The following is a 17,307-nucleotide window of genomic DNA, read 5'->3' as shown; positions in this document are numbered from 1 at the left end:
CCCTTGGCACATTCCTCATAGCACTAGTAGTACAGTAGACAGCTGTAATTTTGGCATTAATTGAGCACCTTAGCAGTGGAAGAAGGAAATGTTCCTCCAACCATGAGAAAATGGTGCAATGGTTTTACTTAAAAAATAGTGTCATATTGATAATTTTGCTACTTAGTGTTTGCCAACAGACACTGTGAACATGTAGGAAATACTTCATTCCTTAATAACACTTACACAGCAATTGGCATTTGAAGAAGTTCTTTCACAAATAAATATGCTGTTAGAGTTTTAGTGAGATAAATTTAATTATAATGTATGCTTATTTTTAAAACTAATATGTTCGTGTATTTTATTCTTTTTTAAAAAATAGGTTGGGAGAAGAAACTTCAGAATGCTGTTTATAGTGAACTGAGTGTGTGAGTTTTTTCTACCTATTTTGAGATACCATTATGTTTAGCTGTATTTACTTTGTAAGTAATGAATATAGTATTGCTGTGTACACTCATATTACATTTTTCATTAGTATTTATATAGCATTTAATTTAAATTAATACATTGAAAAATTACAGTCTTGCCTGAGAATGAATCATAAATAGGTAAGGTTTTTTTTTTACCACTGAAATTTTTATGTTAATTCATTTATCCAGTGTAGTTAGGGAAATAAGTTAATACTTCAGAAAACTGAAGCTTATCAATGTTCTTTTTATTGCCATTTTGGATATTAACCCTTTTTCTGTCTTTATAAAGCAACTGTTCTAAATATAATTAACTTTTTAAATTTTTTTTGCAAAATTGATGTCATTATTAAGAAAATCAATATTTTTGTTAATCTGGACTTGCCCGCAGAGTCTGTTGAGGTGTATAAAACTATTTGTCGTTACACAGAATAAGGAGTGTTAGTGTTTATAGTTTATTCAGTCTTCCATTATTCATCAGTTATTTACTGAGCACCTACCATGTGCTAGGCACTAGGAATATAATATAGAACAAGAAATCAACTCCTACCCTCATGGAGTTTATAGTCTAATGGAGTTCTTATGTTTTATTTTTGTTTTTATTACTGCTATCAGTGTGCCTGTGTCTTTCACATTCTCTACATGCTCATACTTCTGTTTCTAACTTGTCCCTTCTAATCTGCTGTTAACTAGGAAACAAGATAATCTAGTTTATCAGAACTATTTCTAAAATAAAGAGACTCAGATGAAGGCCTGTGAACCTGTGGTTGGACACACATTTTAAAAATTAGTATTTGCTTCTTTGCTTGTCATCATTTTCCTGGTTGGTTTACATTCTTAAATAAGATCATATTTAAGTGCTTTTAATTGAAGTTGACTATGACCATACCTCTGGTCCTAGTCACCAAGGAATAGATGTTTATCATGATAAGTAAGGTTTTAAATGTACAATATGCATAGAGATGCCACAAGTTACTTATGAACATGATGATTTACCTCTTTTCTATTACACAGAAAGCTTGTAACTTTGTGTGTCTTTCTATCCAATAATGGTGTAATAAAAGTACCTGGTTGTGTGTAATTACAAATAGTGGATTCTCATCCACTGTTCATCATCCTCATCCAGAGAAGATATTACTGATGATTGCTATTTTTGTAGTCCAGTCCATTTCTGAAATTTGTTCTATGAGTGAATACTGAGTGCCTTTTTACTTGATGGCAGGGATAGTGTTTTTCATTCATTGTCTTACTTTTAGTATCCTAACAATAAATATTAAATAAATATTTTTGAATAACTTGTTGGGATTTTTGAAGGAGCAAGTAGTATCACCTTTTTTACTCACTTGGGTTCTGAAGAAATTGAGAAATAAGATAAAATATAAAGGCAAATGGGAGATCAAAACTTACTTTTATTACTGATAAAGACTAGATAAGAGGACATAGCTTAGTGCAAGAGCAAAATAAATCCTTTAACTGAACTCCAGAATTAAATAGATTTAAACTTCCAGTTAAATAGCATTGGTGAGCATGTTTGGTTTATTATTTCAAAATTTAAAAATGGTGTAACAAGTAAAGCCCTGGAGAGAGGCCAAGAGTGTTACAGTAATGAAGCTCTTTCCACAGGGAAGGACACATCCAGCTTGGAGAAGAAGTGTTTCCCCTAACATAAATCAGAAGAATAAAGTGAATTTAGTATATTGTGTTGCATTTTCCATTGACAGAAACCATTAGATGGACAAGTAAAGAAAGCAAAGAGTAAAGTAGAAGAATTCACTAGGTTAAATAATTGGAGTGGGAAAAAAAACAACGCTCTTTCCTAATAAAGGTGTAGACACATGAGCTATACTTCATTTTAGTAAACATGCTAAAGATTGTTTTCTGATCCTTGTTTAAAAGAGAAAAATTTTTGTGTTCTGTCATTTACCCAAAACTTAAATTGTAGCCTGGGTTAGTTCTTCCAACTTAAGACTGACTATTTATTTGGGGTGCCTGGGTGGCTTAGTCTGTTAAGGGACCCACTCTTGGTTTTGTCTCAGGTCATGATCTTGGGGTCATGGGATCGACCTTATTTAATCATTGTGTTAATATTTAATAGGCAATTAAATGAGTGTTTTACGCAAGCACTGTGCTAAAAGCACTTTAAATGAATTGTCTTATACATTGTAATCTTCACAACAACCCTGTGATTGTGGAATTTATTAGTATAACTGTTTTACAGAAGAGAAGACTGAGGCTGAAACTACTTAAATAATGTTCTGAAGATCATATGGCTAGTAAATGGTAGCACTGGGTCTTGACCTCCAGCTCTTTGAATCCAAAACACATGTGTTTTACCACATCTCACATATGTGTACATCTTATGTCTCACTTGTATTAAAAGTGTCACGAAACAAGTATATTTTACATTTCTTTTAGTACCTTCTATAACATCAAATAAATGGTATTGAGTCAGCAGGTACGAAGGTATTGGGCCACCAACCAATGCTAACACACAATATTTGTTGAATTGATTATACCCAGGAGTTATTAATCCTAAACTTACTAAAAAACTTAATTAAGATAGTCTTTACATGGAATATGCACTTTATTTTTTTGGTCTTAGTTTTCATTGTACTTTGTGTAGCACAGTTGATGAAGAATTAGGTTACCTATAATTTTCCTTTAAGAAATATCAATTAAAGAAGTAAACAAACCTTTTAAAAGTCTTTCTATATAAGTATATATTATAAAAACATACACCATAGTCTACTGTTATAGGTGATATATGCAGATGTTTGCCACACTTTGGAGAGGTGTGAATGTTGAACAGTAGTGGACCAAAAACAGAAAGGTTTTAATCATGGGTACCGTACACTAGATCACAGGACGTGGTTACGTCTTGATAGACATTCATGGCATTTGCTGGAAGAGTACTCAGGCAGTAGACCAGAGTACTTCCAAAATGTGCTAATCACATAGTTCTTCTTTACTGCCTTTTGAATGTTTCTTTAAATATACTTGCTATGTATTATGTACTGAGTTAGAAATTGAGGATAATGAACAAGTTGGATAGTTTTTGCTTTCATGGAGCTGACATCTCAGTGGGGCACACATAGTTTAAGGTGGCACTTATAGTACAACATAAGTGCTATGATGGGATAGTACAAGGAACACATAGAGCAGGCACTTGATCCAGGTTGGGGATGTCATGATGGCTTACCAAAGGACACAATATTCAGATTGAGATAAAAAAGCTAAGATACAGAGTTAGAGGAAGGAGTAGAGAAGAATGCCTTAGGCCGAAGGGATGCCTTACTTCTTCCTCAAGACTTGATATTTATTTTATTTACTTACTTACTTAACAATTGATTGATTGATTGGTTGATTGATTCAAGAGAGAGAGAACATGTGAGCACATGCGTGGGTGGCAGGGCAGGAGAGAATCTTTCATGCAGACTCCATACCGAGTGCAGAGCCCGATGTGAGGCCCCATCTCGTGACCCTGAGATCATGACCTGTGCTGAAACCAAGAGCTGGCTGCTTAACCAATGGAGCTACCCAGGTGTCCCTCAAAGCTTTTTAGACTGGATCCTAAAAACATTTGGGTATCATTTTAGAATTTTAAGCAGAGTAGTGACATGATCATATTTGCATTTTATACTCACTCAGCAGTATACTGGTTATCCAGTTTGTGCCACAAATTATGCTAAACACTGGAAATACCATCACTGGTGATAAGGAAGACATTACCCCTGGCTAAACAGCCAGGCAAATTGACAAATAGGTTGAACATAGTGGAAGGAGGGGAGACTGCTTAAGAACCTGTCAGATGAATACAAACAAGAGATGTGGGTTGTCTAAAATGGTGGCAGTGGAGTGGAAAAGTTGAGAAGTATTTCAGGGGACTCTGGGACAGGAGGAGGCAGGAGTCAAGAGTGCTGCACAGGTTTCTGTGCTTTGTTCCTATTCGGCAAACTTCATCTCCTCCTGTAAATATGGGTGCACTATAAGAACAGAATTTGAGCCTGTTTTGTTTACAGATCTATTTCTAGTACCTTAAATGCTTAGTAGGTTCTTACTAAATATTTCTGAGTGAATAAAAATCTAACTTGATTTTGGCTTGACATTAATGATTTTGGGGTTGCCACCTCTTATTACCTATTTATGGATAAACTTCTTTGTGCATTAAGTAACCTAAGATTATCAGTAAGTGCTCTCAAGTTTCAATCCTAAATTTCTAAGTTTTATTAAATTTAGAAATAATTATCATTAAAATGAAAGGGTTTAAAAACAATATTTAATTCTAAACTACGTGTCCCTCTTGAATGATGAACAGTATGAAATATATGTTTTTTAAACTATCTTTATATATGAAGAAATATTGAGATATATAGATAGATAATTTTTTTTTTTCGTTTGTAAGTGGGGAATGATGATTTATTTGGGTACATGAAGTACAGATTTCAGTGGAAAGAACAATTAGCTAAGAATGATCATTTGGTGAAACTGCTTTAGAGATTGGATAGAACAGGTTGCTTTTTCTATTCCAGAAATGTTTCCTTGGACATTTCAGCATTTTACTCTTAGGTCCTGGGATAAGTATAAGTAAGCTTGATATATCATAAACACTTTACATGTTGGTGTCCCCCTTGGGATAAGGTATTTCTTGAAAATTCAGTGTATGGTTCTTGAGTATTGGAACATGACTGCTTTGCTGTAGGTACAAGTGTTATGAATAATTCCAGTAGGAGTTACATGTTGTTGTGAAAGGAACTGGAATCACTAAGTAAATGTTGAATTGTTACGTTTTCCTATTGTGCTTTCTGTGATTTCACATTATTGTGTGTCTCATTCATTATATTCCAGCCATTCTGGCCTATTCTGATTTTTAAACATTCCATATGTTCCTACCTCAGTCAGGGTCTTGTGCTTGCTGTCTCTCTGCCTGAAATATTCTTCCCCTAGATCTTTGTATGGTTGGCTCCTTCTCACTTACCTCCTAGTTCAAGTATTAGCTCCCCTAGACACCTTCCCTCCCCTTCCAAATCATTTCTATCTCTTTACCCTGCTCTCATCTCCTCATGGCACGCATTACTATCTGATATTGTTCTATAAATTTCTTTCTTTCTGTAGTTATTGACTGTCTTTCTCCTCTAGAATGTTATGTATATGAGAACAGGGGATGTTGTCTCAATTACCTCCATACACTTAGCACCTAGAATGGCTCAAATATTTGTTGAATAAAGAAATGTTTTATTAATAAAAATAATACATTTTGAATATGAGTGTAAAGTTACTTAGACAACAGAAAGAATACATAAGACATTAATATTTTAAAATTTTATCAAATTCATGTATTATATATTAAAACATGGTTCTTATGAAAGATAGTATTTATATCCAATCATGTAAAAATACATAATCATATGGAAAAGGAAATTGAGATGAATGAAGAGTTGATATGTTAAGACATTCATGAATTTTTTTCAACCTTAAAAAATTCCTCTAAATGTTACAGTATTTATATCCTAACAATAACAGTTCTGACAATTTTTACATGAGCATTTACAAAACTATAAGTAATTTTAAAATTACCTCAAAGTATAGATTCAAATTATTGTGCAATTCAACTTTTAACAGGTAATTAAATTGCTAATCTAAAACTGTAATACTAGTAGGATAAGATTTATTAGAGCTTTCTTACGTTGTGGTACCTTCTGTAAACACTCAGAATTGCTGACAGATATTTTATTTCGTTTATAACATGGACCACAGAGGTAAGTAATTTCTAACAAAGAGAATTAATTATTTATCAAGATAATGTACAATATTTAGCTGCCTCTTTCTGTCCGTAGGTTTCCTTTACCTAGTCATCCTGCTGCACCTCCTGAACATCTGAAAGAACCTTTGGTATACATGAGGAAAGCACAGGTTGGCTATTGCTTATTTTTTATTTTAGTTTTCCACGCCAAGTTCTATAATGCAGAATGAGAGCACCTTTTTGGTATCAGGAGCATATATTATACATTATATGGAAGTCTGGGTAAGAACCACTCCAGCAATGTAAATAGTATTTGCATGTTCTCCCTTTTTACTCTCAGTAATAACCAAGGAGCACACCTACTTAACTACAGTAATCCTGAAAACAGTGAGTAGAAGGAGGGATAAATCATGTACCATACTGGCCTGAAACTTTAAATGTGATAAAAGTATTATGTGACCATTTATTCCTCATGCTCTGTGATATTAAAAGAATGAGATGGGGATGAACTGACTCAGGCTTCCCTTAAAATATTGGCTTTTGAAGCCAGTCATACTGATACTGTATATGAAGGACGTTTGTTCTCACAGCAGGCTGCTATATCATACTGTATTCTATCACAGAGCTCAAATGAACCTACTCTCTAAAATGTCCTAAAACAACTAAAATTCACTTTAAAAAAAAAAGAAATGCTTTTCAATAGAAAATCTATAAAGAATCATTAAAATAGGAGCTTAGTAGATTCTGTTACATGCGCCTGACCTCTGGACTGTTCTTCACGTTGGTGTGGCCTGGCTCACCTGCCTACGAGAAGGTCTCTGCAAGCCTCCCTCAAGGTGCTGGGTGCGACTCTCTGCTGCTGCCCGGGGGCTTATGGGGCACCACAGAGTTGACTTTTCTCAATTATAGTCTCAGAGATTATCATGAAAAATTTCATATATACCCCAAAGAACTCCTATAAAACCATCACCCAGCTTCAGTTATCACAGTGGTTCATTCTGCTCCGAAGAAATATTCTGCTGCTTTATCACATTCCAAGCAGTGGATGGGAGGCAACTTTTAATTTTTCAACTTTCGTTTAAAAAACTCTCAAAATTACATGATGAAAGGAAGCAATATGAACAAAAAAAACATGGAGATATTTCAGGAAATCTGTAATATTTTCAGATCTTTGGGTGGCGCCTTCAGATCCAGCAATCAGACAATATTATCAATATGTCATAAAGCATAATTACTAAATGATACATGTATGAAAAAATTGTTTGACCTTTTGTTATAAAGATATAGACTCAAAAAAAATGAAAGTAAAATGGTTGGGTCTGAATTTTTTTTTAAATTTTTTTGGTGAGATTTGAAATTTCGAAAAGTTTTAGAGAAAGTATCGGTTTTAGCATATTAGGTGTAGGAAGCAAAATACTAAAGTTATTTTCCTATCGTGATTGAAAAGAAGAGGTAGAGAGGTAAATAACAGGTCCATTCTTCAAGCCTCTGCTAGTTGCTGAGAACACATCAAATGGTAAGTGTATGTAGTGTGTGTGTGTGTATTACTCCTCTCTTTTCTTTCCAGACTGAGCCACTAACTCAGGGGTTGGTACACTACAGCCCGTGGGCCAAATCTACCCTGCCATCTGCTTTTGTACAGCTGGCAAGCTAAGAATATTTTTTTACATTTTCAATTGGCTGAAAAGCCAAGAGCATAATAATATCTGTGACCCATGAAAATCATAGGAATTAATAAAATATGTTTTACTGGAAAATAGTCTTGCTCATTTATTTATACATTGTCAGTGGATGCTTTTGCACTACAATGTCAGAATTTAGTAGTTGCATAGACACCTATAGACCCGCAAAGTCTAAAATATTTATCGTTTGCCTTTTTACAGGTAGCTTGTCAATCCCTGCACTATATTGTTCATTCTTTCAGAGCAGGGACTGTTTTTTATCCTCAGCATCTAGCACAGTGCTTAACCTATGGGATGCTATTTGTTGAAATAATTGATTCTTTAACTGTGGTCACACTAAATATCTCCTCTACTAGTTAGCGTCTGCCTGCCTTCCTTTATTCTCCCTGAGTCATCTAGTTCTTCAGCTCCCTGTTCTATTAGGCAGTTCTCTCCTCTTTGCACAAAAGTTCCTTAGTCTGGATGGCCTAACTACCATCCCAGCATTGTGTTCCCCTGCACCTCATCATCTCTTGCCCCTCTAGACTTCTGTTCTGTCTGCCATTCCAATCCTGAGTGTGAGGCTACCTCTGTCGTCTATTTTCTTCTCCCAAACTGTGGAATACTTAGGAAAATCACATGAGTTTTATGTTTACCATCAGTTTAGTCTAAATCTGTTTATCTTTCAGTGGATTCATTTTGCTGCCTGTCCGTCCTTTTGTTGTTACTTATCATACATTATCTGCTTTCCAGTTAGGGTTTCCCAGAATTTTTCACACTTGGGTAGCCCCTAAATTCTACCTTTCTGTCATTCGTTTTTAACATTTGCCACTTAGATTCAGGTCGTCTTATTCAGGCCTCCACAGCTTCCCTCTTCTTTGCTACCACATTCCTTTTACCTCCAGTGATCATAGAGATCAACTATCTACTGTGCATTTCTGATGTGAGGTCAAACTCAACATGTTTAAAACTGAGTTTATTATGTTATTCCTAAAATGAACGTCTCCTCCTGACCTTCCTATTTCTCTTAATTCATCATTAGTATAGTAATTCATCATTAGTATAGTAATTTAGACTTGAAATAGCTTTCATCTGTGTTTTCCATATCCAAGTAGTCATTGAGTCCTATAAATTATTTCTTCCCATAGTCTTAGAGCCTTCTCTTCCTTATTATTATCAAGGCCATTACCATGGTGATCACAGTGATGAGGAGGAGGACGACTACCTTTTATTGAGTGCTAACTTTGTTTCAGACATTAATTCACATCCTTGTCTTTTTCTTACACCTCCTGATTTTCACCTTGTCTCTCTCCCCATCTTCATATGTACTCTTACCACAATTAACTTTATATAGCAGGTGAAACCTTATAAAGTATCTCATTGCCTTCTCACCAATCTTCAGTGACTACCGATGCCTTACAAGTTCCTCCTCCAAAGCAAAACATGTAAGAATCTTTGCTGTTTGTCCCTAGCTTCCCTTTCCACTTTATCAATCTCTGCTGTCTTATAACTATTCTATAATGTTCTTCCACATGAATCATTTTGCCTTTCCGTCTTGCATCTTTTAACACTTCTTATTTTTGTTTTCTTGTCCTAGAAAGCTCTTATTGCCTGCTGAGCATCATGAAAAATCTATTTTCTGAGGGCCAGCTCGGATGACATCTCTCCTCTATGATAGTTATCACCCCTGTTGAAAAGGATCTCTTTCTCTTTTGGACTCTTGTAGCACAGTGTCATTTTATGGTTCTTATCACAAATTGCATTCTATTATAGCAATTTCTGTGTACATCTTTTTGACTTTTGTTATAAGCCTCTTGGAAACAAAACAATTTTAAAACGTTTTTATATACCTATTACATCCAGCATACTGACCTTTATGTAGCAAGAACTTAGGAAGTTTATGTCAAATTAATAGTGTCTTTGAAAGAAGACTTGAGCATAAGTAGTTGTAATGTAAGGTAGAAAATGCTATGTGCTATGGGGGAGGTGGCTAAAACATTCTTTAGGAGCACTAGGGAGGACCTGGGCATAGGTGGTGCCTTATTAAGTTGTTCTTTGCCCTTTACAATCAAAAAGAATCTTTAAAAAAATCCAGTTAGTAAAAAAAAAAAAAAAAAAAATCCAGTTAGTATTTCCTTCCCCTTTTATTGAGTAAAACAGGTCAGAAGAAAATATTTTGGAACTGGAGCCTGGAAAATTTTTATTATTATTTTTTTCCTATTAAAGTTTCATGAGTTATTTGAACTTCACTTAGCTTTTGAGTTGGGATGTGAATCAACTCTCTGCAGTTTTTGGCAAGCCAGATTGTTATTTAGTTTTCTGGGCTGATGAGAGAAAGAGGTTTCTCATACTGCATCAGCATTTCCCAAAGTATTTTCTGCTGAATACTACTAGCCCTGAGAGATGCTCCACAAAAAAGGGTTCCATGGACAAATAAGTTTGGAAATTGAGGCCCACACTGCTTTCTTCTTGGTGGATCACAGTTTATTTATTTAAAAATTTGTGTTATTTATTCGTATTTGTTTTTTATTGTAGTCAACACAGTATTACGTTAGTTTCAGGGTTTCAGGTGTACAGCATAGTCTCAGGTGTTCCTCATAGTGATTTGATGACTCTATACATTATGCTGTGTTTACCACAGTGTAGCTGCTATTTGTCATCCTATAGTGCTATTACAGTCTCACTATATTTCCAGTGCTGTGCCTTTCATTCCTAGAATCACTATTTTATGACTTTTTAATGGACTCGATTTTTTTAAAGATTATATTTATTTATTTGATGGAGCGTGTGCGTACACAAGTGCACAAACAGGGGGAGCTACAGAGGGAGAAGGAGAAGCTGGCTCCCCGCTGAGCAGTGAGCCAGATAAGGGCTCAATCCCAGGACCTCTGATCCCCTGATCATGACATGAGCCAAAGGCAGTTGCTCAACTGACTGAGCCACCCAGGCACCCCTGGACTTGATTTTTTATAAGACTTTCAGATTTACAGAAGAATTGAGAAGATATTATAGAGTTTCCATAGATTCCATACCTAGTCTCCCCTATAATTAACATCTTAAATTAGTGTGGTACATTTGTTAAAATTAGCAAACCAACATTAATACGTTATTATTAGCTAAAGTTCGTATTTTATTTATATTTCCCTAGTTTTAACCTAGTGTCCTTTTTTTGTTCCAAGATCCCATCTAGGATACATTTGGTTGTCATGTCTCCTTAGGCTCCTCTTGGCTATGACAGTTTCTCAGACTTTCCTTGTTTTTGATGACCTTGACAGTTTTGGGAAGTACTGGTCAGCTATTTTGTAGAATATCCCTCTGTTGGAATTTGTCTGATGTTTTTCTCATGATTAGACTGAGGGATTTCTTGGAGGAAGACCATTGATAAAAAGTGCCATTTATGTTCATCACATCAGGGCGTATACTATCCACATGGTTTATCACTATTGATGTTGATCTGGATCACCTGGCTGAGGTAGTATTTATGAGGTTGTTCCACTGTGAAGTCATTCTTCATCCCCACCCCCTTGTATACTGTACTTTTTGGAAGGAAGTCATTATTTATGGTTCACACGTAAGGTGAGACAGTTATGCTTCACCTCCTTGAGGTGGGAGTCTCTACAGAAATTATTTGGAATGTTTCTGCATGGAAGAGTTGTTTACCTCCCTCCAGTTATTTGTTATATCACTGGATTCATGGATTTTTTTTTTTTTTTTACTTTGGGTTTTAGTTCAATACTACTTAATTTTGTTGAACACAGTTTATTTTGGCATGTTAAGGGCTCTGAGATGTTTAAAGATATTGCAGTAAAGATATTAATTTAGTTTAATCCAGTGTTGTTCAAACTTATGTGACTGAAACCCTGTTTCCATGTAAAATATTTGGGGAACTACTTTGCTACACCTTTCAGAGAAAGAGTATTTGAAGAAACTGATATACAATGTGTGCTTAAATATAAGTATATGAATTTTCTTGTGAAATAGTACTAGTAAGTACATAGAGCTCTAATTATGTGCCAGGTACCATTTTAATGCTTAACAAGTATTTACTCATTTAATATTCATGACAAGCCTATGAAGCATGTTACTCTTAGAATCTTAGATAGGTCCAGTTTCACAAAACTAGTAGGTGGAAAAGTTGGAATTTCAACCTGGAACGTCTGACTCTATTATCTGTACTGCTTGAGATATTCATCCTGTTTCTCTATCTACTCCAGTAATACTCAAATTCAAGATTTGCTATGTGGTTAAATTTGTGTAGTTCTCTGTCAATCCAGTAACCTAAATAAAAGTGAAAATTTTGTTAGTTTTATGTGACTGTAATTCTCATCCTCTTCCTAATTGATCTTTCTGCCTTCTGTTTTGTCACTCTATGTCTTAAAACTTCCCAGACTTTTAGGAGGTTCCTGGGTGGCTCAGTTGGTTAAGTGTTTGACTCTTGTTTTGGCTCGGGTCATAATCTCATGGTCTGATATCCAGCCTTGCATTGGGCTCCATGCTCAGCAAGGAGTCTGCTTGAGATTCTCTCTCTCCCTCTCCCTCCCCTTTTGCTGCTTCCCTTGCTCAAGCTCATATGCGTACTCTCTCTCTTTCAAATAAATAAAATCTTTTTTAAAAACCCCAAAACTTCCCAGACCTTTAGGATGAAGCTGCAACTTCTTATTTTTGCTTACAAAACTATAAATGATCTTGCTCCTTTTTACCATTCAGGTCTTATCTTGCATCCTCACACTGTTCCTCCCCATCCTGCCACTCCCCTGTCCACTTTCACACACATATACCTTCTCTGTCTAATTGTACTTGACTTCCTTCTCTTGTTCCAGCAGGAGAACTGTTGCTCATGCCGTTGCTTCTACCTGAAACTGCCTCCCCACCTACCTGAAACTGCCTCCCCACAAATCTCACATATTCTGCCCAACTTCTGCACATTCTTGGGTATTATATTACATGATGGTTTCTTTAGGAAGGCTTTCTGACCCTGAGATCTCAGATTCTCAGGTCCTTTTTCTTTGTCTCCAACTCTCTATCGAGGAGGCCCCCATACTTCTTACTGCAGTACTTGGGTTGTCTGGATTATCATTGAGACAGTGCCATTTCTGTGATGCAGGGTCACTGTTTCTCCTTTCACAGCTGTACCTTCAGCATCTGGCCTGACTCATGGCAGATGCTCAGCAGATATTTTTTTTTAAGGATGGATGAATTGAGTAAATAAAAAATAGCAAATGTACCCTCTTAGAAGATATTCACACCCTTTTTCCTATTAATTTCACTTCTAGAACCTTATCTAAAGGGAAGACTTAGAAAACATAGAGATTTATGTTCATGATAATACTAAAACTTTTTAAAGAATCTAAATGAATAACAGTAGGACTTGCATATGTATAGCATGATATCTCCAAAAGACAATGTTATACAGCTTCAAAATGTTATTTTTGAAAAAAAAAACAAAAAACAAAAACCCAAAAAAACAAAATGTTATTTTTGAAAGCATATAATGAAATGAGAAAGTGTATACAATATAATCTTAAATGGAAAAAGCAAAATATAAAACAGTACAATTCTACTCTAATTAGATATATATATGTGTACAGAAATGTGTATCTCAATTGCATGCACACATACATAGAAAAACTTAAGAGAACAAAGTATTACCAGTGGTTATTTTTGGCTGATGGAAATTTATGGATACTTAATGATTATTCTATTCTTTACATACTGTTCTTTTTCCAAATTATCTTGAATAAATGTATTACTTTTATAACCAGAGAATTACTAAAAGCTTTTTTCTTTAGATAGCTGGATTATAACTATTTTGCTTTCTTTTTTTTCAGAGTGAAAGAAATAATTTTTAATTTTATAATTTCATAGTTTTTACATGCTAAATTATATGGCTTTTTAAGACTTCTTACTTTCATTGTTAGGAAAAAAGTAGCAAGACAATAGCTAATACCCAGTTAGAGATTTCAATACAATTGTGATTCTTTTTTAAGTTTTTTGCTTCCCGTGGCTTAGAAATTACCTTATTTATAAAACTCTGAAATCCTTTAACTTAATGCCATAGATTCCAATTATTAGGGAAACTGATTTGAAGGCAACAGTAATTTCATTTGGAGAGGATGTGGGTTTGGGTAAAAGGTAATGTCTTCCTATTAAACACTTTAAATGTAAAAGGCCATTCATTTTTCTTTTAAATAACATTTTAAAGCTTTATTTTATAAGTCTTTGCGTAGGAACCATTATTTCCTTTGTATCTTTTATTAGTGCTCTCTCTTTTCTCAATAGTTTATTTGCCACTTCAACTTTTTTCTATGTGTGCTAAACATGTATTGACATTTTAATTTAAATAATAGCTTGAGACCATGACTTTTTGAGCATTTATTTTTGAGACTTTGGGCTTGTTTAGTCACTTCTACAGATAGAGCTTGAGAAAAGTTAAGTATTTATAAAACTGGATTTGAAGTAGATCCATCATGTTTATCTTGTCCAACCTCATGAGTTCATCTCCTTTTGCTTGAGTACTTCTGGAATCAGAGAGCTCACAATTTCACTAACTTAAGCCGTTTTGGTTAAGCCTTTCTACTTGTTGGAAAGTTTCTTTCTTGTATTAAAATAGTCCTATGCTCCTTATACCATTTACTCACTGGTCGTAGTTTTGTGCTTGGCACGTAGAAAGCACTCCATACACGTCAGTCAGTATGGCAGTAAGTAAACAAATGAACAAATAAATACCCCTAAGTTAAGATTAGAGTTCTTGAGGGAACCTAAAGGATGACCCAGGTTGCCAGCAACTACTTTCTTCATCTTGGATTTCCCTTCATTGTTAGGGAAATTCTATTCCTCTTTCTGATGTTTATAGAAATGACTTCCCAGACTACCCAAGGTTTCTATGGAAATAACCTCTCTGATCATCTGACTGAAGTTTTGTTGTTTTTTAAGATTTTATTTATTTATTCATGAGAGACACAGAGAGAGAGAGAGAGAGGCAGAGACACGGGCAGAGGGAGAAGCAGGCTTCTTGCAGAGAGCCCGATGCGGGACTCGATCCCAGGACCCTGGGATCATGACCTGAGCCGAAGGCAGACACTCAACCACTGAGTCACCCAGGTGTCCCTTGACTGAAGTTCTTGTAAGGGGTACCTTGGGAAAGCCCTCAACCTTGGCATTGTGTCATAAATATGGAAGAGGGAATGGGGAAATGCAAATCATTGAAGTTACTTTCCTTTCAATATTTTTTAGACTTTTAAAGGAAGTGGTATGTATTCTATTAACAACTAGAAGTTTTGACATACCCAGCTTCCTGTTTCCTAGTTTATTCTTTTATGCTCTTTCCCTGTGTGTATGGCGTATGGGCTGATAATAGTCCTTGTGCAGTTTTTGAACCTGTCTCATGTTATTTGTGCTGTCTTATCTTCCCCACCCCCATGACAAAAGTAATGTATTTCTCAGAGATAGGGATGCTGTTTTATTCATTTTTAGTGGCATGTGTTTAATAAGTGGTCAGTAAATGTTTGTTGAATCAATATCTTTTCATTATTTGAATTTTCAGCCATAATAGTTCATGTCCCCTGTTCCAGCCACAAGAATCCCAATTTTTCTGAATTTAATATTCTTGGGATACCTGGGTGGCTCAGCAGTTGAGCGTCTGCCTTTGGCTCAGGTCGTGATCCTGGGGTACTGGGATCAAGTCCCGTATCAGGATTCCTGCAGGGAGCCTGCTTCTCCCTCTGCCTGTCTCTGCCTCTCTCTGTATGTCTCTCATGAATAAATAAATAAAATCTTAAAAAAAAAAATAGAGGTGAAGGCCTGAAAGGTGAATAAGATTTATTCAGATAAAGTAGGAATAAGTATGTTGGGGATGGACACTAGAGCATGGAGAGTATGTTCAGAAAAAAAGAGTAATGTATTTAAATATGTGTGTTAAAGAGGAAGCTATGAACAATGACAGCTATATTAAAAACTATCAATTTTTGAATGATTATTATCATTATGTCACTGTTTCAAGTACTTTACATCTTTAATCTTTATAATAACCACATTTTTTAAAGCTGTTTTTTTTAAAGATTTATTTATTTAATTGACAGAGTGAGAAACCATAAGCAGGGGGAGCAGCAGGGGGAGAGGGAGAAGCAGGCTCCCCACTGAGCAGGGAGCCCAATACCGGGTTCAATCCCAGGACCCTGGGATCATGACCTGAGCCGAAGGCAGACACTTAACTGACTGAGCCACCCAGGCCCCGCGGGAGCTGCTATTATTATTCTACTTGTATTGACTGGATATAACTGTCCATTACTAATAATGTTATATACATAGTTTTCCTTTTTTCTCCTCTCTTGATCTAAATTTTGAAGCTTTGGTATTATTTTAGTTTGGTTTCAATGAGTCAGAAGTAACCTATAGGCATATTTTAGTAAAAAGACCAAAAAAAGAAATTATGATCATTTAGCTTGGTGTTAAAAAGAATAATTTACTAAAATATGGTATATGTGGATAATCAATTTTTGACTATTAAAAGAACTTTTTATTTCAAGTTTAAAAGGGATATAAGAGATAGAGAAGAAGGTAATGCTGAAAACAAAACAAAACAAAACAAAAAACAAAACAAATCCAAATTGGTAACACATTCTAAAAGATAGGTGGCCTGGACTCCTCAAAAAGCCAATATCATGAAAAAGAAAAGGACAAAGTATTCTAGATTTAGCTACAGGGGAAGAGACATAACAACCAAATGTAATGTAATGCTTACATTTTTAGTGGATTGTGGATTAAAAAAAAACTGTAAAAATTAATTGGGGACAAGTGGAAAAGTTTGATGGTAGACTAAGTATTAGATGATATGAAATATTACTGCTCATTTTCTTAGGTGTGATAGTGGTATTGTGGTTATGTAGGAGAAGGTTCTTGTTAGAATATTCATGCTGAGGTATTTAGGACTGAATATAATAATTCCTATAAAGCTTTATTTTTACTAGGTTATTAATGAGATTTTTGAGTATCAAACATTTACAAAATGTTTAAATGTAATTTACCTTTTTATTATCTGCTATTTTTTCTTACAGTGTTTATCACCGTATGATTCATTGATTTCCTTCTTTTTTTTAAATCTGTCTTCATTGCCATCTTCCCTTAGAACATCAGTTCTATGAGGACTGAGACTTTCTCTTCATGACTTACTTCACAGCACTAAGGATAGTATCTGGCACATAGTAGGTGGTGATCAATATTTGTTGGGTGAAATAATAAAGGAAGATAACCAGTCTCAACCAACCTCAGCATTTCTATATAACTCATAATTTATTTAATTTTTAAAAATTAGTTTTGGTATTGTTAACCAGAAACAATAATAAATTGTTCTTTATATTTCAGGGAAGTTGGGAAAAAAGAATTTTGAAGAGTTTAAATAGTATGTGCACTGAACTGAGTATCCCATTGGCACGAAAGGTACTTTTAACATTTAAGCCTTTTA

At 34.9% G+C, this 17,307-nt stretch overlaps 1 protein-coding gene across 4 annotated transcripts in view; it reads left to right on the top strand.

The window, feature by feature from the left end:
• The window catches only part of TBC1D19 (TBC1 domain family member 19), a 141,168-nt gene that overhangs the window by 32,998 nt on the left and 90,863 nt on the right, over positions 1-17,307 (top strand). For 3 of the 4 annotated variants that reach the window (XM_041752581.1, XM_041752580.1, XM_041752582.1), the window contains exons 2-3: positions 6,281-6,356; positions 17,208-17,282. In XM_041752581.1, the coding sequence (XP_041608515.1) occupies positions 6,342-6,356; positions 17,208-17,282 (90 nt within the window). In that variant the 5' untranslated portion in view covers positions 6,281-6,341. Of the gene's footprint in view, positions 1-361; positions 408-6,280; positions 6,357-17,207; positions 17,283-17,307 lie in introns of all 4 variants that reach the window. The other variant, XM_041752578.1, reaches the window with a different exon arrangement.

Source organism: Vulpes lagopus, chromosome 4 (genome assembly GCF_018345385.1).
Source record: "Vulpes lagopus strain Blue_001 chromosome 4, ASM1834538v1, whole genome shotgun sequence".
Classification (NCBI taxonomy): domain Eukaryota; kingdom Metazoa; phylum Chordata; class Mammalia; order Carnivora; family Canidae; genus Vulpes; species Vulpes lagopus.
The sequence above is the reverse complement of the archived record's forward strand: the minus strand, read 5'-3'. Positions and strand labels throughout refer to the sequence as shown.